Source organism: Brachyistius frenatus, unplaced genomic scaffold (genome assembly GCF_029030835.1).
Source record: "Brachyistius frenatus isolate BFR_SWC_R1_liver_20210118 unplaced genomic scaffold, ASM2903083v1 Contig_189, whole genome shotgun sequence".
Taxonomy (NCBI): domain Eukaryota; kingdom Metazoa; phylum Chordata; class Actinopteri; family Embiotocidae; genus Brachyistius; species Brachyistius frenatus.
The window spans coordinates 575,266-598,373 of record NW_027210788.1 but is presented as its reverse complement, the minus strand read 5'-3'; the positions used below and the strand labels follow the sequence as shown (position 1 = coordinate 598,373).

Sequence of the window (23,108 nt, the reverse complement as noted above, 5' to 3'; positions counted from 1 at the left end):
ATCTCACTCTGAACTTAATCATTTCAGTTTGCAATAAGGACTTAGCAGCACACACAAGTGTTTATTTAAATAAATATTATTATTAAGACTGCATCTGACTGTGATAGAAACGTGTGTTTGTGTGTTTATTTCCACTGTACTTACTGCAGGTTAACAATGCATGTGGGATGTCTGCGAGATCATACGACACACACACACACACACACACACACATACAGAAGGGATTCCTGCTCTTCCTACCAGCTCCATGGAGAGATCAGAGAGCTTTCTGCTCTTGAAATGTTTGATCTTTCAGTGTCGGAGCAGCAGACTCTGTATCCTGGACTGACAGCGACATATAACCTCCTCCAGTTTAACAGGGCAAACGTCAGAACTACAACTTTTCTTATTTGTATTTAAAAGCACAAAAAGATCCAGAAACACCTTCATCCTGATGTTGTATTTTTTTTTTATTTGACCAAGTTTGGTGTTAGTCCTGAAATGTTTTCTTAATTTTCTTAAGTTAATGTACGAGATGGCGTACTGATGAAAAGAGCCAGATTGATCGATTTCTGCACAAACAGAGATGTTGCACTCATTGTTTTCTTCGCATTCACAGATTAGACGTGTTATATAATATAAAATAAGTAGAATGGGCAAACCAAAGCGTGCAGCTTCAGATTTGCTCCCTTTACTTGCATTTTAATGCAGCTTAATGGTCTTAGTTGTTGATAGCTGAGGGGAAGCAGCATTACTCAGCATTTTACTTTTGACAGTGTTGTCGAGCATCTCTACCTGAAGACCTTAAAAACAAGAGAAAACAGGAAGACGAGATCCTGACAGATAACACTACGTTTCCAGGCCTTAATAACCCTTTTGGGTTCATTTTGATTATTTGTAACATCCCTCCGGGAGATCTGGGGTCAGACAGTTGATTGGTTGAGTTGTAGTGTTTTGTAATTTGCCTCTTACTCAGACGATGAAAGCAAGATGGCAGTTGCAGATATGCCGTCTTCGATGTTACCTCACCCGGTCGGACAAGCCAGGGGGAAGGAAAGTGTGATTGGTTGAAACGTGTCAATCAAGCAAATGTTTAATATATACCTCCTTGATATTTCCTTATTGAAATATATTTTCACAAAGATACATTAGTAGTATTTGGACCTCGACAGCTTGTGGAAATACATCGTGCAAGTGAATGTGTATGTTATTTATTATTATCGATAATAGAATGAATTTACTTTTTCATATCGTTATGTTGAAGCATGCAGGTTTACATTCATATTACTCTGAATACAGATAAAATCATACTGAGCTCTTTATTATTTATTTTTTACTTCTGTTTTTATCTCCATCCTCTGAGACTTCCTGAAGGCTGCGTTCAGTCTCTGGAGGCAAATCATGAATCATCTCTGTGCTGCTGTTATGTATAGAGCAGGAATGGATAGCCAGGAGAGTTGCGCGTGATTTTCAGACATCGTGTCGACCATCTAGCCTGCGGCTGACTGATTCCTCAACAGCTGGGTCTGATTATTAGAATAAAGGGCATAACACACACACACACACAACACACACTAACACTCACATCAGAGCAGTCCTGCGAGCAGTGAGTCTGATTGATTGAAAGACATCAGGTGGTCGAGGTTCGGCGAGGAACAAGGCAAGGACAACAGAGGGCGTCACACACGTCGTGGGTTTTGATGTGTATTTATATTTTTAATGTTAATCTATAATGTCTTACATTGATATTACACGAGCCCTCTATTATTATAGGTTTTTTTTTTTACCTCTTAGCAACACGGGCACTTTACAGTATGATGACAACTCATTGTTGTGTGTACGCAACACGGTCACAGATATTTCTCAGATGAGATTCCCTCGTCTGATTCTCCGTGTGCTCCCATGTCTCTTCGTCGGGGGCTGCTTCTGCGTAGACCTCCACACGAACCTGCTTCAGCTTCACGGTTTGGGATATCAACTCGGTTCAGTCTGCGGTGGGACAGCGTGTGCAGCCGGCCTTGATCTCGGCTCTCACACATTCTGAAGGGAAACGCTGGTGAATGATTTTTGCCACGCTGGGGACACGAGTGAAAAATGTGGAGGGATTTAGGGCCATTAAACACGGGGCGAGCCCATTTGCAACATCTGAGATCGCACCATCAGCTGTCACTCGTTGAGATAATTTTAGTAGCGCTGCGAGGGATTAGACAACGTTTCAGGCCGTGGTGTCAATCCTTCATCATCAAAGAAGAAAAGTCTTTTCTCTGGAGCCGACATTAAGCACTAATCAACGATCTTGCCGGAAGAAGTAAAGGTACTAATTCTACTGAGTCAGAAATGTACCACATAAGCTAATATAAGGATTTTAGAGGATACAACCGGGATATCTTTCACAATGATTGACTTTTTAATTACTTTACTCTAAATGTACATCCACTGGACTTCTTCTATCAAATGTCCTGTACGAGTGTGAGAGCCTCAGAAACGATAGAACAGCTCCGTGGTAGTGCTAAACATAGAAATAAGAAGAAAGTCCTCCTCTCAGTATTTTAGTTTTTTATCAGACAAATACACTAAAATAGGATGTTATATGGAGTATACTTTACAATTTTATAGTAAGAAAATATTTTAGTTTTTTTTGTTGCTATAGTTATAGAAATATTTGTATTTATTTTCGGGAGTTTTTGGAAATGAATTTTAAGAATAAAAGGTTCCACCTAAAGAAATGTTATCATTATTATTTTGAAAGCACACACAAAGTGCCAAATGAATGCAGAATAACAATATTATCATTAAAATCATTTGTCCATCAATTCATGTGTTGATTGACAGAAAATTAGTTGGCAACTATTTTAATAGCTAAACTTTTTTTTTGCTTTTCAAACACTTCGAAGGATCCTATAGGTTTCACTTTTATTGGCTCGGGCTGCCGCCGTCTATCTGCTTCATCACCAGATAGAAAGCCCTGTAATGTTTTGCTGTTATTCTCTCCAGGGAAGACGGCTAAGTGCATGTGCACAACTACTCCTTCTTTCTCCGTCTTGCAGGGCAGGCTGACATTTACTCGATATGGCCACGTTGTTTTGCAGTGGTTTAGGTATAGTGACAACCGAGAGCTTGGACTTTTGTTGCAGGGCAGAGGGAAGGAGAGGCCAGAAAGGGCAGGGGGGTGGAGGGTGGAGGTGGAGGGTGGAGGTGGGGGGTGGATTTCCAGCTAAAAGGCTGAGGCAGAGAAACCTTCCTAAGTTGTGTACTGCAGCATTGAGTACACTTTTTATGTTACTTGAAATCTTTGTCGATTAATCTATTAATTACAGTTTAATTAACTTAAACGTATGAAACCCAAAACATTTCAACATTAACACAATCTGTTCTTCTATGAATTGTGTACTTGCCATTATTTTATGCTTTTTTTTTTTTTTTTTTTACTGTGTGTGTGTGTGTTTGAAGGAGGGGGTGGGGTAGAGATGGGGGAGGGGTTGAGAGGAGAAGAGGGGAGAACATTTTTCATTCTGTGTTATGTTGGAGGCATTTCAAGGACAGGTTTTAGTGGAGGGAGGGTGGAGGGGAGGGGGAGGGGGGACATTACCATGGCCAATGTTTTTTGTGGACCAAAAGATGGCCACCAAACATCTTAGTGGAGGAAACACACCGGCATCATCTATTCTAAAACATACTTACAAAAATAAAAACCCCACTGGAGGGGAATCACCAACTGTAACTGCCTGTCTTAAAATAATATGCAACACCTTCGCCAAACATGAAGTGGACCAGCTCTTTTCTAAATAACGATTCAAATAGATTTTATTTTTTTAAAGAAAGGTCTGTGAGTAAGGAGGAAGCTGCTGCATGTTCCCCTCATCGCATTTTTAAATCATCAACTTTGTCGCGTGAGCCCACATGTGAAAAAGCTCTGTAAGGCTTTGATTCCCACTGGTGCCAACCATGCATATAAACGTGTATATACCCCCCACCCCACCACCACCACCACCACACCTTCCCCAGACCCTCTCACCCCCCTCCCCCCCAACCCCACCCCCCATTGTAAGCTGCTTCGGAGAAGAGCACCAAATGGCATATTTTATGTCCTGTGGGCACATCTGCTCTTCACAGAGAGAAACTATCACATGTTTTCTATTCAGCACGTATGTAGCACCAAAAAAAAAATCATAAACTTCATAAATCAATATATAACAATATATAATAATATATAACAATAATAACCTACTAATAATAAGCTACTTTGCAATGCCTGTCCTCAAATATGGCTGAATACACTACACTCCTTTTTAGTGTTTGATATTAAATATCTCCCTAATTTGCAAGAAAAAGGAACCATAGGGGGAGTGTAGAGGATAAAGAAGTAAAACATAGCTCCGTCCCTTTTAAGTCTCCAAAATCTATTAAAAAAAATCTTCCCAAGAGTGTGAAAGTGTCCTCTGAAATAACAGTTCATTTGATAGCTGCCAGGCTTTTCTAGCAGGAAGGAGTTTAAATTTTCACCCTGTCTGCTGATTTTTTATGTCTGCTATGAATTTTACCTCAAACAGAGCTGGGCATCAGTTGAAGCACACTGTTTACATCAGGATATGCAGGCCTCTTATTTTCCATTTAATTTTGGATCTCATTGACTTTTAAACAAAATCTCACATTGATATAAAAACAGCTCTTTCAGCTCTTCAGATTAACGCGACCGAAGCCGATGAATATCAGAAAATTGAATTGAAATCTTTTCATTACCGTTTGTTTTGAATATTTCCTTTTTCCTCATTCTGTACTGTGTGATTTCTTTGAGAAGTTTAGAAGTTATTTATATCTTCCTGTTTTCAGCTGTCAGAGGGACAGACTGGAGAGATCAAACAGCCAAATCATTTTTACCCTCCGTCTCCCAGCATCCTTTAAACCATCAGAGAGATTTTATTTTAAGCGTTGCTATCGTAAAAAGCTCTGATACCAGAGACAGGTGCTGCATCATTCATGAACAGGAAGGAACCGTTACTTATTGACTTCTAAGTCTTTTTTTTTTTTTTTTCTTTAAGTCATATTATTGGTGCGTTTTGAAGACTTATAATTAATCTGTGAGTGTTGCACTGACTGTTCCAACCCGAATAAGATGGAGTGGCTAAACAGGGATTAAAAGCTGTTTCATGAGATGTGTTAAGTCAGTGAAAGAGTTTAATTATCAACCGTGAACAGCTTTTCGCCTTTAGGGATGGAGCAACCTGTCCTCAGCACTTCTTCTTCTTCTTCTTCTCTCCTTCTCTCCTGTACATGTGTGAGTGATTTCGAACAGCTCTTTGTTTGTGTTGCAGGGCGTCGGGCGCGATGGCTAATGCCTCCCCAGACCTGGACAACGCGGAAGCCCAGCGCCAGCTCAACAACAACAACCGACCAATCAGCTCCGGGTTCTGGGAGACAGAGTGTACGAGCTCCAAGCTGTTCGAGTGCTCCCGTATCAAGGCCCTGGCAGGTCAGGAGTAACACGTGGATCAAAGCCACATCCGCACAGATCACTAACACTTCAAGGACATCTGCAGGTGTATTAATACGACCACATCAAGGTCATGATGACAGCTCTGTGGGAAATTAAGAATAATTACTGTTTCATCATGACTTATCTGCGAGAAGTGATGTCAAAAATTACTAAAATAAGTTTGAACTTGGTGGTTTGTTGTGTTTTTATGAATTTAGTAACACGTGTTGGTGGTTATAGAAATTCTCCTATCCTACAAACATGGAATATATGTTATATTTAAAAAAAGTCTCATCGTGTAATATAAGTTGATGGTGATTGAATGATGTCATGTGTATTCCAGTAAACACTTTTGGAAAATATTTGATTTAGTACTATAAAGATTATTAAATTTAAAAGAAAGCAGTGATTTTAATTAGGAATGAAATAGTTGAATAGTTCCTTCTTTTCCCTTCGTTTCTTCCGGTGTGACGTTTATTCCTTCGTTTCCCTCAGATGAACGAGATGCGGTGCAGAAGAAGACTTTTACTAAATGGGTCAACTCCCATCTAGCCAGAGTGTCCTGTCGCATATCTGACCTCTACAACGACCTGAAGGATGGGTACATGCTCACAAGACTGCTGGAGGTCCTCAGTGGAGAGCTGCTGGTGGGAGCACATAAGAGCCGTTCTGAACATCAGCACATGATTGTCAAATTTGCAGCGTTACTTAACTCACTGCTTCACAAGATATCAGCTGTACTGCTATAAATTTAGATTATTTTTTTTTTGAGTTTTGATGTGTCCATTTGTTTTCCTTTTTACTTCAACTTTTGGCTCCCGTTCGTGCTACTTTTTCAAAGTAAAGTTTTTCCGCTGTAATTAACCCCCTGTTGTCCTCCTCCAGCCGCGGCCCACGCGGGGCCGTATGCGGATCCACTGCCTGGAGAACGTCGACAAAGCTCTGCAGTTTCTTAAAGAGCAGCGGGTTCACCTGGAAAATGTTGGTTCCCATGACATCGTGGATGGAAACCACCGCCTCACACTGGGGCTTATGTGGACCATCATCCTACGCTTCCAGGTAAACACTAATAATAATAATATTGTATTACAGTTTATCAGTGTAGTTGAGTCATGGCCGAAGGTAGAAAAAAGTGATTTTGGCTCGCTCTGATTCCCGAAGTGACTTAAATCATCATTTTTTAGGATCTAATATCTGATTCTTGCTGTGGGATACCAAGGCTTAAATCCGATCTCCTCCATAAGTGCACTGAGACGCTGGCACGCGTTGCCACGATACTTGCTGAAGCACAAGGTTGCTGTAATCAGCAGTGGCATCGTTTAGGGTGCGCTGTCAGAGGTTCAGTGTGGGTACGGCCGTCACAGCTGCCCCGTCATCACGGTGCGACAGCGGCAGCCGTGTTTGGTGGATAAAGCCTGAATGTCAGTGGCCTAGAGGTAACGGTCGCCTCCCGGGCCGCTCTTCAACAAGGACATATGCACACACACACACACACACACACACACACACACACACACACACACACACACACACACACACACACACACACACACACACACACACACACACACACACACACACACACACACACACACACACACACACACACACACTACATTACCTGCACAGTCTAACAGTCGATCTGTCACACACACACCTATGCGCTGACATCCTGACATGCACATACTACACACACGCTCACACACATACACAGGCAGTGATACAGGATCAGTTCCATCCATGTAAGTAACAGAAGCCCTCCGCTTCTCTTTATTACGCTTCAGTGCGACAGTGGCACAAAATGCTTAGTTAGCATTATTCAGTATGTCATTTATGGCGTACGGTCGCCTGCTAACTGTCTCCTGGGACTCTGATTTTGTCATGCTAAGACTGGCTACCATTAACAAAGCACATTTAACAGCACCGCCACCAGAATCCTGTAGTACGTGGGACTTTCTGCAGAGTTCTGTTTATGCTGACTGGACTCATTTTTGCAGTGTAAACATTGAAATTGATGAATAGGTTGTTGGATATGTTTAGTGTTTAAAAAAACCTAGTCGATGATGGGCATTAGCGACACGTAGATGTCAGAGTTCATGGTCATTTAATCATAAAGTCCCACCTAGTGTCGACTCCATAGGCTGAAGTTCCCAAACAAGCATGTTGTCAAATATGTTAAAGTGATGGTTCACGGTTTAATTTTAATGACAAGTTAATTAGGTCATTTTTTAATTAATTTTTTTCTTGTCACCTTCCGAGTCAAGCTGAACATCTGTAACCGTACAACTTGGTCGACAGCAGCGTTAGCTGACTGCTAGATTTGCCACCGTTCGCTGTCATCTTGGCTGTAGTCCCGTTCTCCTGCTCCCAGGAGCCACCAGTCTGCTGTGGCCGCTTCAATTTTGCATGTGCTGAGAAAGGAGAGCAGTGCAGAAGACTTGTGTGTGTGTGTGTGTGTGTGTGTGTGTGTGTGTGTGTGTGTGTGTGTGTGTGTGTGTGTGTGTGTGTGTGTGTGTGTGTGTGTGTGTGTGTGTGTGTGTGTGTGTGTGTGAGAGAGAGAGAGAGAGAGATGTAAATATGAAAGAAGTAAGGACAGAAGGAAAAGATGGTTGGCTGATGAGAAGCAGCGAGCGGTGATGTTGTTGAAAGTAAGTAAGTAATGGATGCACAACAATGAAATAATGACAAACGGGGAATTTATTTATTTATTTTTTAAAATGTATTATTCAGATTTATTTATGTTAGAGCAAACTGGCAATTTTATCTTGTAATATACGAAACTACTGACCACATCGTATCCAGGTGTCACGAGTTATTTATGACACTGAAACCTCGATTGTTTCAGTCCTGTTTAAATTAGAAAACGTAACTTCTGCCTCCCGGATTCATCCCATTTTATTTCCATTTTAGACCGTGTGCTCATGGTGAGAGTGTTTTGGCCCAGAAACAGCTGAATTTGTACTCTGCTGGTGATTCAGGCCCGGGGTTTCTGCCAACACACAATCATCTTTCTGATTCTAAATCAGAAGCCACGTTCAAACACCATAATTTAACCAAACATTCGAGTGCTGAGAAATCACGTGAGCCGATCCCGGACGGTTCTCCATCCTGCTGAGGTTTGTGTTGTCTAAGTGGCTGTTGAGTTCTCTTTTTTTATTTCCCTTTTTTGCACAGTGTCGCTGCTCATCTCCACCCCCCTCCACCCCCCGCCCCCTCTTCCTCCATGGTGAAAGTGAGAGTTTGCTTTGCCCAGTCAGCAGGTAGGGCCGAACCACTGCAGCAACTGCACGCAGGCAGAAAGAGGGAGACAGACAGACAGAGAGAGGGAGAGAGAGGGAGGGAGAGGGAGAGAGTAAAGAAGGGAGAGGATTGTCAGGCAAAGGAAGAGGTAAAACCAACGTATTTAGAGAAATAACTGTCTGTTATTATTTGCTGCAGCTTCGATTCTGGCGTTGTATATGGTTGGCTGAGTGTGCCGACGTTGTGTGTGTCTACTGGCTGCAGATAACGTTGCACTCTGTTGAAACAGTTGTAAAAGCTAATTGTATATTTATTAACGTGGAGATGTTCCCAGTGTTTTTATACGTTTACTGTGACTTTATTTGGCTCATCATTTTAAGCATTAAATTGCTGTGTTTTATACCCTCTTTTTTTTTTAAATTTACATTACTGGCAGACATAACATTTTTTGGAGTGATTATTTTTGGGGCATTTTTGCGTTTATTCAGAGAGCACCGTGCAGACTGCAGACATGGGGATATATAGAAAGAGAGCGGGGGAATGACATGCTGTGAAAGGTCGGTGCTGGCCGGTAATCAAACTGTCATGATTGACACCATGTGGTTTGAGCCCGACCCACTCACCTCACAACAAACGAAGGAGATAAAGCTCAGTGAAGTGTGTGTGTGTGTGTGTGTGTGTGTGTGTGTGTGTGTGTGTGTGTGTGTGTGTGTGTGTGTGTGTGTGTGTGTGTGTGTGTGTGTGTGTGTGTGTGTGTGTGTGTGTGTGTGTGTGTGTGTGTGTGTGTGTCTAACATCGTCGGCAGCAGCTGATTCCAGGATGTCATGTCCCCAATTACCTTGGATCATGTCACTGTGATGTGATTGGTTGAATGGCTGTCACTGTCACCTATCATCACGCATTGTGATGGCTCTGCATGTTCTTCTCAGTGCGGCGGGTTTTTTTACTCTGAAAAACCTCAGCTCATATTTCTCTTGTCTCTTTTTACTTGGTTGGTCCATTTTAAGGGTTTCAGGAGTAACGTGAGGCCAACGTGACTCTCACACTTGCTCTTTTAAAACATGACAATCGGTCATTTGGTTCCTCTGAACAATTTAACTGATCTAATCGCTGCTGGTGATCTATTGCGCTGCTTATTTTCTGGCCCAATAACTGAACTGTTGCTTTGCCGTGTTCTTGTTCAGATCCAGGTGATCAAAATAGAGACGGAGGACAACAGAGAAACTCGCTCTGCCAAGGATGCGCTGCTGCTTTGGTGCCAGATGAAGACTGCAGGGTGAGTAGTGACAAAACAAAAACAACAGCCTGAAATCTACTCCATAAGCAGCTGCAGTGAATTTCATGATCATTCAAGTGTTATACCACGATAGTTTGTTGGTGAGTTGGTGCTCGCTGGTCTACAGTTAAAGTTACAAAACATTTCTACTTGCTCCAGGTACCCTGAAGTCAACATCCAGAACTTCACCACCTGCTGGAGAGACGGCCTTGCCTTCAACGCCCTCATACACAGACACAGGTAGGACACAGCGCACCGTGTTAAAATATGGTATTTATAAAGTTTTACATGATAATGCCGTTATTGGTTTTGTTTTTTTACACCAGAAAATGCCCCAATTTTCCTATTTCTTATAAATCAAAAGTTCTCAGTAATGTATAAACATCACTAAATATAGTGGAAAGACATCCAGTAGGTTTAACCTACAAGCAATTTTAGGATTACAGCTGTGCACACATGACAGATTCTGTTTCATCATCTTGCGCCCTGCAGACCTGACCTGATAGAGTTCCACAAGCTGACGCGGTCCAATGCAACCCACAACCTCCAGCAAGCCTTCAACATCGCTGAGCAGCACCTGGGTCTCACCAAACTCCTGGACCCTGAGGGTGAGAATGTGGAATTGGTTTTGCATTAAATCATTCAATGCAGACTCCTAAAGTCAAGTAAGATGTTAACTCCTCTGTTCTTTGTCACGTCCTTCCCGTGCAGATGTGAACACAGAGAACCCAGATGAAAAGTCCATCATTACGTATGTGGTCTCCTACTACCACTACTTCTCCAAGATGAAGGCTCTTATTGTGGAGGGGAAGCGGGTTGGCAAGGTAACAAGATAACACGTTTGCAGATATGCATGTAGACTTTCATCTACACTGCAGAGGTTGGTCAAACTTCTCCATAACTTCACATCTCGGTCTCCCTCGCTGAATCTTCTCCCAACCGTCCTCCATCTCTCCGATTCAGGTGCTAGACAACTGTGTTGAGGCGGAGAAGATCGTCAACCGCTACGAAGCTCTGGCGTCGGACCTGCTCGACTGGATCGAAAAGACCATCGCGGTCATCAGCAACCAGAAGTTTGCCAACTCGTTGACTGGAGTTCAGCAGCAGCTGCAGGCCTTCACAACCTACTGCACTATAGAGAAGCCCATCAAGTACGTTTGGTGAACATTTCGAATGGGAAATGGCTTTTCGAGTCTGAGCGGGTGTTCGAGAAGCTGTGATTGCAGCTTCTTAAATGTGAGAATTAATTGTCTCTGTTTCATAGATAGTTTCAGCTTTGTTGTCGTTTTAATGATCCGCTACGTCGATACAAGTATTGTAAAACTATCCTCGGTAAGATTGTGTGAAACATGTCAGAGCTGACATCATTCAGGCTTTACGTTTCATCCTGCCAGAGAAGCACAGGACTGTTGTGTGTGTGGAGATGAGCATCACGTTAGGTGGGTTCAAAAGCCAGCATTACCTGAATGGAGGAAACAAATGTCACATAAAATCATTTGTGCTTCCACAAACGCACAGACACACATTATTCAGTTTGTCATAATGGATTTTGAGCAAGCAGCACCGTGCCGTTCTTCTAGATATCTGCTTTTCAGCATCTCCAAAAAGGTCTGTATCCCATTTCTGGCTTGATGACCGAGTATATCTGATATAAAAGGCAGTTCTCAGTCACCAGATTGTCTCAAAGCAGTAACGAACATCCAGGCTGTTGTACAGTCGACTCCCAGTCAATGATTAATGGCCATGATACGGGACACAAAGTCCCCGTGAGGTCACCCTTTATGCAGAGACCTGCAGTATATGTCAGCAAGCATTCATTCTGTCCACATGTCCTTGATGAACATCCTGAATCCTTGACCAACTTTCTTTCCTTTAACCTGTTTTTCTTTGAAGAAAGCTGGAAGCACTTCTAGTGCGCGTACACTGGGGAGGGCTGTTGAAAGAGAACCTAAACTTCCCTGTTTCTCACCCAGGTTTCAGGAAAAGGGGAATCTCGAGGTCCTTCTCTTCACCATCCAAAGCAAACTCAGAGCCAATAACCAGAAACCCTACGTGCCTCATGAGGGAAAGCTCATCTCAGACATTAACAAGGTCAAACATCCACCAGCTGGAGTTTATGTCCTATATTTCATTTTTTTTCCCCGTTACACTGATAAACAGTTTTTAATCCATTATTATTGTGTAGGCCTGGGAGAGGCTGGAGAAGGCGGAGCATGAGAGGGGCGTGGCTCTGCGCAAGGAGCTGATTCGTCAGGAGAAGCTCGAGCTGTTGGCTCAGCGCTTCGACCACAAAACTACCATGAGGCAAGCCTGGCTCAACGAGAATCAGAGACTTGTGTCGCAGGTGGGTCCGACAATGTGCTCATCTCACCTGATGCAGCTACAGAATGTGTGTCCATCTGTCGTTGAGGATATAGCGCGACATGTGCAAAAAGAACACTTACTTGTGGTGGTGGGTGGTGCGCATGCAGCTTAGATGGGGAGAGTGTAAGCCAGGTTATTTTCTTGAGCTGCATTTTACTGATGACCCCTGAATGCCTCTCATGCAGACTATTAGTATATTCTACCGTTTACAGATGTCCTCTAATCGCCTCACATGCAGACTAACCATACGCTAGCTAGGAGGCCTCATACAGCCTGTAATGCACCAGGGTGCTACGCTAACGTAGAGCCTATATATAATGCATATGCTTTGATTTTGACCTCATCGTGTCCGTGTTTGAACTTCATCTCTCTGCATTCTTCTGTCACTCCTCCTTCTGCTTCTCCACTGCAGAAACACTCTTCATGTTGTTCTTTCTTTTCTTTTTCTTTTTTCCCCTCTCTGCCTTTCAGGATAATTTTGGCTACGACCTACCAGCAGTCGAGGCGGCGATGAAGAAACATGAGGCCATTGAGGCGGACATAGCCTCGTACGAAGAGAGGATCGGCGTGGTCGTGGAACTCGCTGCGGAGATAGAGACAGAAGGATACTACGACATCCGACGTATCTCGGCACGTAAAGAGAATATCCTGGGCCAGTGGAGTCTGCTGAAGGAGCTGGTGGCGGGGAGGAGGACCCGGCTAGAGAAGAATCTAGCCCTGCAGAAGACTTTTCAGGATATGGTGTACATGATTGACTGGATGGAGGACACACAGGTACTAGAGGGTGTGTGAGAGTGAGAGAATGAGAAAGACACTTCAGCATGACGTGAAAATAAATATTCTAATGTTTCACGGTTTCCCGTTATCCCTTATTTCTCTCGTCTTCGTCCCCCTTCTATTCCTTCGTTCTTCTCAGGTCCAGCTGCTGTCAAAGGACTTTGGGAAGCATCTTTTGGAAGTGGACGACCTGCTGCAGAAACACAGCCTGCATGAAGCCGACATCACTGTGCAGGCTGAGAGAGTTCAGACCCTCAACACCGCTGCCCTCAAATTTACCACAATAGAAGGTACACACACATGCATGCTGGCTCGTTTAGGCTCCTTTAAAAGAGACTGGCGTAAAAACACACCTTAAAATGCAGTTTTTAATTGCTCTGATAGTTTTCAGAACAATATTGGTACATTTTAGTAAAATATAAGAGTTAGGAATGTAATGAAGGGGGCAATCATTGTTTTTGAACGTATTCCCAGTGCTTGTTTATGTCATAGACTGACTAAATGAAACCCAGAGCAAGTAATGATCCAGTATTGATTTAATTTAGTCAAGAGAAGATGTGTTTGACCTTGACATGAAAGGGAAATGGATTTTAGAACTTGATATGAGTAATGTGATCTGCTCAGCATACCTGTGGGTTTTTGTCTTTTTTAGTTGGCACTCAGAGATGTGATGAATTAAGTTCTGTATCTATTGTGTCTTCTTTTTTTTTTTCATGGTTATATTCCCCACGTTTTTCTTTTTCATCTTCAAGGTTACCAGCCATGCGACCCACAGGTGATCTGTAACCGTGTCAACCACGTCTCCTCCTGCCTGGAGGAGCTGAAACAACTGGCAGCTAAAAGACGCGCTGAGCTCGAGGAGTCGAGACAACTGTGGGCCTTTTTTCAGGTAGAACGGGTCGACAGGTTGAGACGAGAGGCGGGATTGAGTTAAAGGGCCAGTAGACTTCGTATGAGGTGCTTGTTGGACAGCTTTAAACACCTTTTTAACATCAGTTGAGTGATGACATTTTTTGTAAGTTTATAAAAACTGACAGTCTGACATTTAAACCCACTTCAAATGTCACTTTTTGCAAATACAACTAAGCACAGTATAGTAACTCTTAGATTAAAGGATGTCAGTGCTCATTTTTGAATTTTCTAGTTAAAAAATATGACAATCCCCTGATAAAATGTTCATTTAATAATTTATTACAGCTTTTTTAAGCTCTTTTTCTAGCTTTTGCAACAACCTCTTTAGCAGAGTCAAGGTTTAACATGTTTTTTCCAACCTTTTTCTTTTGTGCTTTGGTTTATGAAGCATTACTAGTTCATTTGGATAATTCGCTTTACAACCGTCAGACATTTACTGTCTGGCTCAGACACAGACTGAGATCGGTCTGTTCTATATTTCAGAACTTTTTTCCTTTGTGTATTTTTGCTAATTATTTTTTTCTTTAAGTAATCCTTTATCTTAATGTTAATTTTTTGTTTCCCACTTATTAATTGCTTTAGCTATTTTCCGTCCTTTTTATTTGCACGTCTTTTAAATTGTATTATTTTAATTGTTTCTATCATTTCTCTCTCTACTTCTTTCTTGCTTCTTTTTTTGGATTAAGATATGGTTATAAAACCCATACGTCGTTTATAAATTTATAGATAAATAAATAAATGTATTATTTGAGATCTTGTTTGGCTGTTTGTGGTCCCGTTAGGAGCTGGAGGAGTCGGAGGCCTGGATCAGGGAGAAAAGCTCCATCCTGGGAGCTCAGGGCTATGGGAAGGATCTGAGCAGTGTGCTGAGGTTACTACAAAAACACAAGACTCTGGCTGGGGAACTGCTGGCTCACCGCTCGCTGCTGCAGGTGTGTGTGTGTGTGTGTGTGTGTGTGTGTGTGTGTGTGTGTGTGTGTGTGTGTGTGTGTGTGTGTGTGTGTGTGTGTGTGTGTGTGTGTGTGTGTGTGTGTGTGTGTGTGTGTGTGTGTGTGTATACGTGTGTTTTTGTTTGTAAGTGTGAGAATCACCGCTGGGAATACTTACAGTACCTGAAATTTCTGCTCAGATCTTCATGTACTGCAGTGAAACTATGCAACAGTGTTCAGAAAAGATTTTTTGATGCCCCACTTTAAAACAGAGCTTGAAGCTAACGTCCCTTTATCCTGCCGCCTCCTCCAGAACACCATGAAGCGAGGGAAGCAGATTCTGAGTGAGAAGAGCTTCGGCACGGCGGGGATCCAGGAGCACATTATGGAGGTTAAAGGCGAGTGGAAGAGGCTGGAGGACCAGGCAGCGCAGCGTCTGGGGCACCTGCAGGAGGCGCTCAACTTCTTCCAGTTCTCCACGGAGACCGATGACCTGGTGGCCTGGCTGCAGGACGCTTACCGCCTGGTCTCCAGTGAGGACTTCGGACACGATGAGTACTCCACTCAGTCCCTGCTGAAAAAACACCGAGGGGTCAGCGAGGCCGTCGACAAACATCGTATGCATGTGATGGCCCTGCGCAAACACATGGTGGCGCTGCCTCTGCGATACCGTGATCAGGAGGTTGGTAGAAGCATAAAAGCCGAACATCGTGAGGATATTAACTCTCTTTGTATCAAGTATTTTATATGTTGTTTTTTACCTTTTCGTCCTTGCCCTCTCTTTCTTTCTGTCTCCTCCCCCTCCGTCTTCCCTCTGCAGGAGGTGCAGGTGCGTATGGGGGAGGTGGAGCAGCTTTACACGGAGGTTGCTGAGGTTGCGGTGCTCAGACAACAGTGGCTTCACGACGCCCTGGCCGTCTACCGGATGTTCAGTGAGGTCAACGCCTGCGAACTATGGATTGATGAGAAGGAGCAGTGGCTAGACAAGATGGAGGTCCCTGAGAAACTGGAGGACGTGGAGGTGGTGGCACACAGGTGGGGAGAGGGGAGAGGGGAACAATGGGAAGAGGGAGACGTTTTGATTGCTGTGAAGCTTGAAGCTCAGCTGGTTGAACAGCGTCTGGGTTTAACTCTTTTAACTGGTTGAATGTCTCATCGTATCCCACATGGCCTCTTGTTGTAGGTTTGAGAGCTTGGACCAGGAGATGAACAGCCTGATGGGAAGGATCCTGGACGTTAATCAGATAGTTCAGCAGCTCCTGGATGGAGGTCATCCATCGTCTACAGAGGTCAGAGGTTGTCAGGACCACCTCAACTCCAGGTACGGAAAAAATTCTGAAAGCCCAACAGCTACAATAGCTGCAATTACCAGAGTTACTACAACCACTACCACAAGAAACCACCTGCACTACTAGTAACATGAAACTACCTGAATAAACACACTAGTGTAAAGCCAGATCTGCTCTACTTCCCCTACGAAGGACAAATACTGCTAAATGATATAATAGAGCACAAATACTAAATTAAAAATACCACCACTACTACTCAAACTACTAATAACACTAATGCACTACTCTAGAAATAGTTTGACAAGTGCCTTGTGTCCTGTCAGTCTCTGTCTGAGATATAAATGTAAAATATGTGTCTCTTCTGAACCACTTCCTCTCTGTTTTTTTGTTTGTTTTGTTTTTACATTGGTATCCAACCAGGAGGACGCTATGATGGGATTGGATTTTTATTTTTTTACCCGTCTCAGTCATATTCATTGACCACGGCTGTTAAGTCTGGCAGCAGAAACCATGATGGCCGAGTGTCCATGAGTCTTGTGACCTTGGCGCATCGTGGCGGTCTCAGGATGACCATCTGTGCTTGGCTTCCTCAGTCAAGACGAGGCCAGCCGACGGCACAACAAACATACCAAATAAACACTCATCATCCTCTCTGGTATTAGTTATTCAAATTGTGTTCCAGTTGTAGGATTTCAAATACAGTACGTAATATCATTGCTGGCTTTTGATTTGGATTTACTGTTTACACTAGTGGTACAATACCGATATCAGATGCTGTGAAACACCAACAAACTTCTGTAAAAACATTTATTAATGGAGTGTTAATGAAATAATACACATTGTTATGGAATCACTCAGTTTTATTTTTCATCTTTACAGTATCTCTTCTAAATTAATTTCTGATATATTTGTTGTATTTCTCGTCCACAAGACCACGAACAGCGTGACGTAACATTTGAAAATATTTCAGATGAACGAAATGGTGGAATCACTCGGGTTTAGCCATCGATATCAAGTCCCAACAGTTGCCCTGATTTTAAGTGCGTATCACCACAAAATAATGACAGTGTAAATTATTACTTTACATTGAATGATGCTTAAATTTAAATATACTACAAAAACTAAGTTTTGCTGCTCTGAGGTCAGTGTCACCGAGCTGTTTTCCTGCCTGCCTGCTGAGCGAGTCTGCCATTACCTCATTACAGTGACAAGGATCTGTGTGTGTGTGTGTGTGTGTGTGTGTGTGTGTGTGTGTGTGTGTGTGTGTGTGTGTGTGTGTGTGTGTGTGTGTGTGTGTGTGTGTGTGTGTGTGTGTGTGTGTGTGTGTTTGTTTGCTGAATGGGTGTGTATTGAGACCTGCTGGTCTGGAGCAGATTCAGGAGAACATATTGTATGACGACCACAGCAGAGCAGAGCAAACAACTGTCTCGCATGAATCAGTTCCTGTCGGCTCATTTCAGGTCATCATGACAACAGGTGGAAACGGGTCTTTTAATATTACAATGATTTAATCCATAGAACTTCTGCTCATCACTGCATTAAGGAAGACAACTGAATACTGTTTCAAGGACTCAAGTCGTGCACACAAGACTCTGTCTTGTGAACATTTTTATACTGAATAATACAAAGTGAACACACATGGCTAAATGAGGGATCTATGAAGTGGGTGTAACTCTTGACTGTCATGTCCTTTAAAGTCGTCCACTCTCCTCCATCCCGAACTACACCTCCGGTATTATTCTCTGCTGTCTGTCTCACTCTGCCAGGTGGAACAGCATCGTGGAGCTGGTTGAACAGAAGAAAGATCAGCTGGACTCGATGATGCGCCTGCAGAACTACCTGCTCGAGTGCGGCGAGATCAAGTCCCAGATCCAGGAGAAGAGAAAAGCCATCGATGCCACCCAGTATGTGGGCAGCGATTTGGGGGGAGTCCTAGCCCTGCAGAGACGCCTCTCCACCATGGAGGGAGCCCTGTCGGTCCTGGAGCCCAAACTACTGCATCTACAGGTAGAAAAAAAAACAAAAAACAGACTGTACAAACATTTAGGGAGGACAGTGTTTTGTCTTTAAGGTTGATATTTTCATATTGATCACAAAAGAAACATGGAAATGTTCACCTTTTTTACTTTTGTCTGTGTTTTAGAAGTTTAAAAGTTCAGTGAGTTTAAAAATCCAGAGAGATTAGATACATAAATGAGGTGATTTTATATATTGTGCAGCATAAAAGGCTAGAGTAACTATCATGGCGTCTGTGTTTGGTGATGTAGGAAGAGGCGGAGCATATGGCCACCGCTCACCCGGGTCGGGCCATAGAGGTTCTGGTGCCATTTGATGGCATCAGTGTTGAGTGGGAAGAGCTGAAACAGACCCTGCAGGGATGTGAGGACTCGCTGATGGTGGCTAGCAGGTTGCAGAGCTTCATACAGGTACTAATCAGGAAGATATCTATGACTGGTCGAGTTTTACTGATAATCTCTCACCTTTCTGTGACACAAACAATCGAGTCACTCTTTCCAAACCAGTGAGATAAACTATTTAAAACCACAAAACCGCTTTGATCCACTAATAATTTGATCAGTCATCAACCAACAACCCATACAGACACAGTATGTCATGACACTTAACAGCTATCGGCCGATAGAAATCTTACTTCTTAGTTTTAATGTCATTTAAAATCTGATATTTTACCTCCACAACTTTATGAGAATTGTAATTCTCTTCTTGTCAAAGGACGGCAAAGAGACTTAAAACAAAAGAACAACCAACGGACTGCTAATCTGGAAACCCACTGCCGTGGACTTTACCTCACGGGAAGGAAGAAACTGTTGCGCAGATAAAACTCTGCATATGTTGATATTTTGTCAGGGGAATATTATAAATTTGTCAGTTTGCACAGAAGTCTGCAGCAGCCCAACAACACAATTACTAAAACGTGAATCATGTTCTTCTTCGGGACTCGTCAGGACCTGGACTCGTTCCTCACCTGGCTGGTCCAGACGCAGACAGCTGCTGCTTCAGACCAGCTGCCCAACAACCTGGAGGAGGCAGAGAAGCTCATTAACAAGCACGCCGCTCTCAAGGAGGAGATTGGACGGTAGGTGACCGAAGGACAACAAAAATCATACTTTTGCTCCTAATATTATTTGATATAATGTCGTTTTTTTCCACAAAAAGGATCTCAGAAGCACATCAGGTATCCAGAGAATAACTGGACGGGTCTCTTTTCGTCGTTCATGCAGGTATGAAGAGGACTACGAGCGCCTACAAGCCATGAACGAGCTGCTGGAGTCCGAGGAGGCTCCTCTTCCTCAGGCCGCCCTGCAGCAGTGGCTCCAGAAGCTCGACGTTGGCTGGAACAAGCTGCTGGAGATGTGGGAGAGCAGGAGGGAGGTCTTGGTCCAGGCTCACATTTTCCATCTATTCTTGCGAGACGTCAAACAAGCCGAGTCCTTCCTGAACAACCAGGTGAGACGGACAGAGTCTAAAGATGGTGGTCAGGGTTTAAGTAGAAGGAGCGTCTCTGACATGGAAAGATAAAATAGCTGAAAGAGCCGTCCAGTTAGTCTGTCTGTCAAAACCTTCGGTTCAAATACGAAATATCACAACAACTTTTTGCTTATATTGCCTTGAAACCTGTTACGGACATTTATGGCCTTCAGAGGATGAATCTTGTAACATGATTTTACATGCGTGAAATATGCTGCCAGGCAACATGAAAAAGCTGTCTTATAGTTGGCTTCCTATTGCTTGTGAAAATGTAACTCACCATCTACCATATGTACATGTTAATAAGGTCTCTTTCTTTTCTCCAATTTCCACTGCATCACAGACATCTGTTTAACTTATGTAACTTTTGCAGAGTTCTGTTAACTTATGTTTGACAGCTGCAGTATGCAACATGTTTATTTTTCTTTTATGCTGCTGTTTTTACATCGCAGCTTTTAGGTGTTGTCACATCTTGTTTGTTTGGCTGCTACTAAAGGAGACAAATCTCCGTCGCTGTTTTTATATGTCCTTTGTCATCTTCTATTTTCTTTCTGGTGGTAGTTTACCAGAAAAACGGTGTAAAGAGAAAGAATATGCAGCCTATTTAGTGATGTCATTTATATGGCTGACTTTTAAATGTTTTTGGGACCGTACATAAATATATGTACATATAGTCATAGTGAAGCAAAGGGAGGAGCGGATCAATCCTGCAGACGCTCCATGTTGACCCTCTTTTTAAAACTCTTAAATTAAACAAAAATCCGAAAACTTTTCTGGAGATAAAACTCCCTTTATCGTTTAGTCAGTTCAAATAAAGGCTTTGTGGACTCGATGATATCGTCCTCTTTTAGTGTTGAAGATGTTTTTTTTATCGCACCAACTAAACATCCTGACGTCTGCATGAAGACAATTTCTCTAAAGGTGCTTAATGAAGCCTTGTGACTGCAGCAGAGATGCACAGACTGTCGGCCGGGTTGGGCGTCGGCTTATAGCCCTGCCAACAAGAGCAGTGGGAGGGAGTGTGTGTGTGTGTGTGTGTGTGTGTGTGTGTGTGTGTGTGTGTGTGTGTGTGTGTGTGTGTGTGTGTGTGTGTGTGTGTGTGTGTGTGTGTGTGTGTGTGTGTGTGTGATGTGATGTTAGAGCAGGAGCTGTTGAGGCAGCAGCTTCTAGTCGTTCTATCTCTAAATCGTGACTTCTTGATGAAGTGTAGGAGGATGAATTATTGTCGTCGTCCCCCCCCCCCCCCCCCCCCCCCCACCCGATGCTCAACTCTGTTTTTGTGCTTCTGGATGTAAAAAAAAAACCATATACGATGGTATTAAATGATGTGCTCGTATACATTATACATGTTTGTTATTGGCTGAATTCAGTCTGTGATTCAGTTATTGCATAAAGTTTGGTTTACAAAGATCACAATCTTATAGTATTGTAAATGAAGAGAGATTATATCACATGACAAATTTTTACCTAATTTTATAGTAATTTAAGTGGAGTTTTTAAGGTAATATCCCGTCTTATTTTCACAAAATACTGAAAGCAAGAATTTGATGTAAACCAAATCAAGTATTCAGTACTTTTAAAGTAGATTTAGACATTGTCAGGAGTTTTACATTAGCTGAATTATGATTACAACTTCTCTTTATGATGTATCAGAGTGATAATCTTTGTAAAACAATCAGCGCATTCTTTCATGTCACCTTATAGATAGTACTAAAGCACATTTCCATCTTTCCAGACGATTCTGTGCCCTGTGGTGTAAACCGACAGTCGGTCCTCTGTCTGTCGTCCATATTAAATCTCAGTATTACATGCAGAGGTTTGTTTTTTTCTTCTCTGAAATGTCACAGGCCGAGCCAACCCCGACTCCTGCCTGTGTGTGTTGGCCAGAACGTCTCTTTCAGTTTGCTAACAGATCTGTACCAGGGACCGGCTCTCCTTATCAGCCCGCAGGGGTTGATTTAGAGAGAACAGCGTTTCTTCTTCAATATCTATCAAAGATGTTCCAGCCATTGATCTCTCTCTGCCTCTCCCTGTTTTACTTTTTTTCTTCAGCAACCAAAGACCATATACATATAGCTATAATTTTTTAAGTGAAGTAGTTTTGTTTCGTAACACAGATATTCGTTTAATCAGTATCGGTTAATCTTCCGATTTTTTTATTTGACTAAATGGCAGAAATCCAAGTTGATGGCTTCGAATAAATTGTTTTGTAGAACCGTTTGTCCAAAACCTAAATATATTCTGATATTTTTCTGTGTATCATGAGCTTTGTACATCTTTGTTAATGCTCTGACTTCACTTTATCAATTTCTGGACCAAAACAATCCCTTCACTGCTCCCGTCTTCATCTTCCAGGAGTCGGCCCTCGCTCACGTGGAGCTTCCCACCACAGTGGAAACGGTCGAAGCGGCCATAAAGAAACACAAGGACTTCACCACCACCATGGAGCTGAACCTGCACAGGATCAAAGCTGTGATCGAGGCAGGAGAAAGTCTGATCAGCCAGAGCAACATCTACTCGGACCGCATCCGGGAACGCATCGACACCCTCGCCAACAGGTACCACATACACACATCAAAAAACAAAAGGAGAAATAAAAGAGTTTATTTGACCAAAAACACTAAAGTAGAGGACGATATCTTCATCGAGGATTGAACGCCATCGAAAAAGATCACAAAGACTGAATTCTCACTTTGACAACTCTTACTTTGGGAATTTTTAAGAACCCAAAGCATGAAGAAATATATGTTTGTTTGAGTTAAAACCCAACAAAAGAAAATTCAGTGAGCACGTCGGGTTTTTGTTTACAGCGATAAAGTTAAAAAAAAAACATACAGAAAGCCTCTTTAAGTAGTTGGCAGTTTTTAAAAGCTCCCAATAATTCAAATTTCTTCAAGGAAATAAATCCATTGAAGGGGAAACTTCCAACGGTTTCATGCTGCTTGCGGTCAACACGCTGTGCTTAGCTGTGCATTGAGCTCATAAAGCACCTAAATCCAAGCAGCTGTCCAAACACAATACACCAATACAACAACAAAAAAAAGAATAATAGCAGCTAAAGAATTTAAATCAAAAGGACTCGCGAGTATAAATGAAACAAAAGACAGAAAACAGAGTCTGGTCTGAACTGACACCTGACCATGAAATCTGTACGATGGCTGAGGTGGTGGTGTGTTGGGGGGGTTGGACATTTGTGGAAATGTGTGTGTGTATAAGTGAGTCCCTATAGCAACAAGGAGTAGCATATGGTTTTGAGATTTAATTTACATGAATTAACACATCAGCATTTATTTATCTCCCGTGGTGACAAGAGTTCAGTGCAACACAAATATTTCAGTGTTTCATTCTGCTTCTGTAATAAATCATTTTGCAATTAGTCCGTT

General features: G+C 42.6%; 1 protein-coding gene across 2 annotated transcripts in view; it reads left to right on the top strand.

Annotated features, from left to right (window-relative positions):
* Positions 1-23,108, top strand: part of LOC138632603 (spectrin beta chain, non-erythrocytic 4) — a 69,830-nt gene that overhangs the window by 6,029 nt on the left and 40,693 nt on the right. For both annotated transcript variants that reach the window (XM_069718304.1, XM_069718305.1), the window contains exons 2-23: positions 5,292-5,449; positions 5,948-6,099; positions 6,338-6,511; positions 9,877-9,968; positions 10,128-10,208; positions 10,461-10,576; positions 10,680-10,792; positions 10,932-11,119; positions 11,942-12,059; positions 12,154-12,312; positions 12,804-13,106; positions 13,249-13,399; positions 13,862-13,998; positions 14,804-14,953; positions 15,264-15,632; positions 15,771-15,985; positions 16,134-16,271; positions 18,006-18,246; positions 18,507-18,665; positions 19,203-19,333; positions 19,479-19,704; positions 22,081-22,283. In XM_069718304.1, the coding sequence (XP_069574405.1) occupies positions 5,305-5,449; positions 5,948-6,099; positions 6,338-6,511; positions 9,877-9,968; positions 10,128-10,208; positions 10,461-10,576; positions 10,680-10,792; positions 10,932-11,119; positions 11,942-12,059; positions 12,154-12,312; positions 12,804-13,106; positions 13,249-13,399; positions 13,862-13,998; positions 14,804-14,953; positions 15,264-15,632; positions 15,771-15,985; positions 16,134-16,271; positions 18,006-18,246; positions 18,507-18,665; positions 19,203-19,333; positions 19,479-19,704; positions 22,081-22,283 (3,761 nt within the window). In that variant the 5' untranslated portion in view covers positions 5,292-5,304. The remainder of the gene's footprint in view (positions 1-5,291; positions 5,450-5,947; positions 6,100-6,337; positions 6,512-9,876; positions 9,969-10,127; positions 10,209-10,460; positions 10,577-10,679; positions 10,793-10,931; positions 11,120-11,941; positions 12,060-12,153; positions 12,313-12,803; positions 13,107-13,248; positions 13,400-13,861; positions 13,999-14,803; positions 14,954-15,263; positions 15,633-15,770; positions 15,986-16,133; positions 16,272-18,005; positions 18,247-18,506; positions 18,666-19,202; positions 19,334-19,478; positions 19,705-22,080; positions 22,284-23,108) is intronic.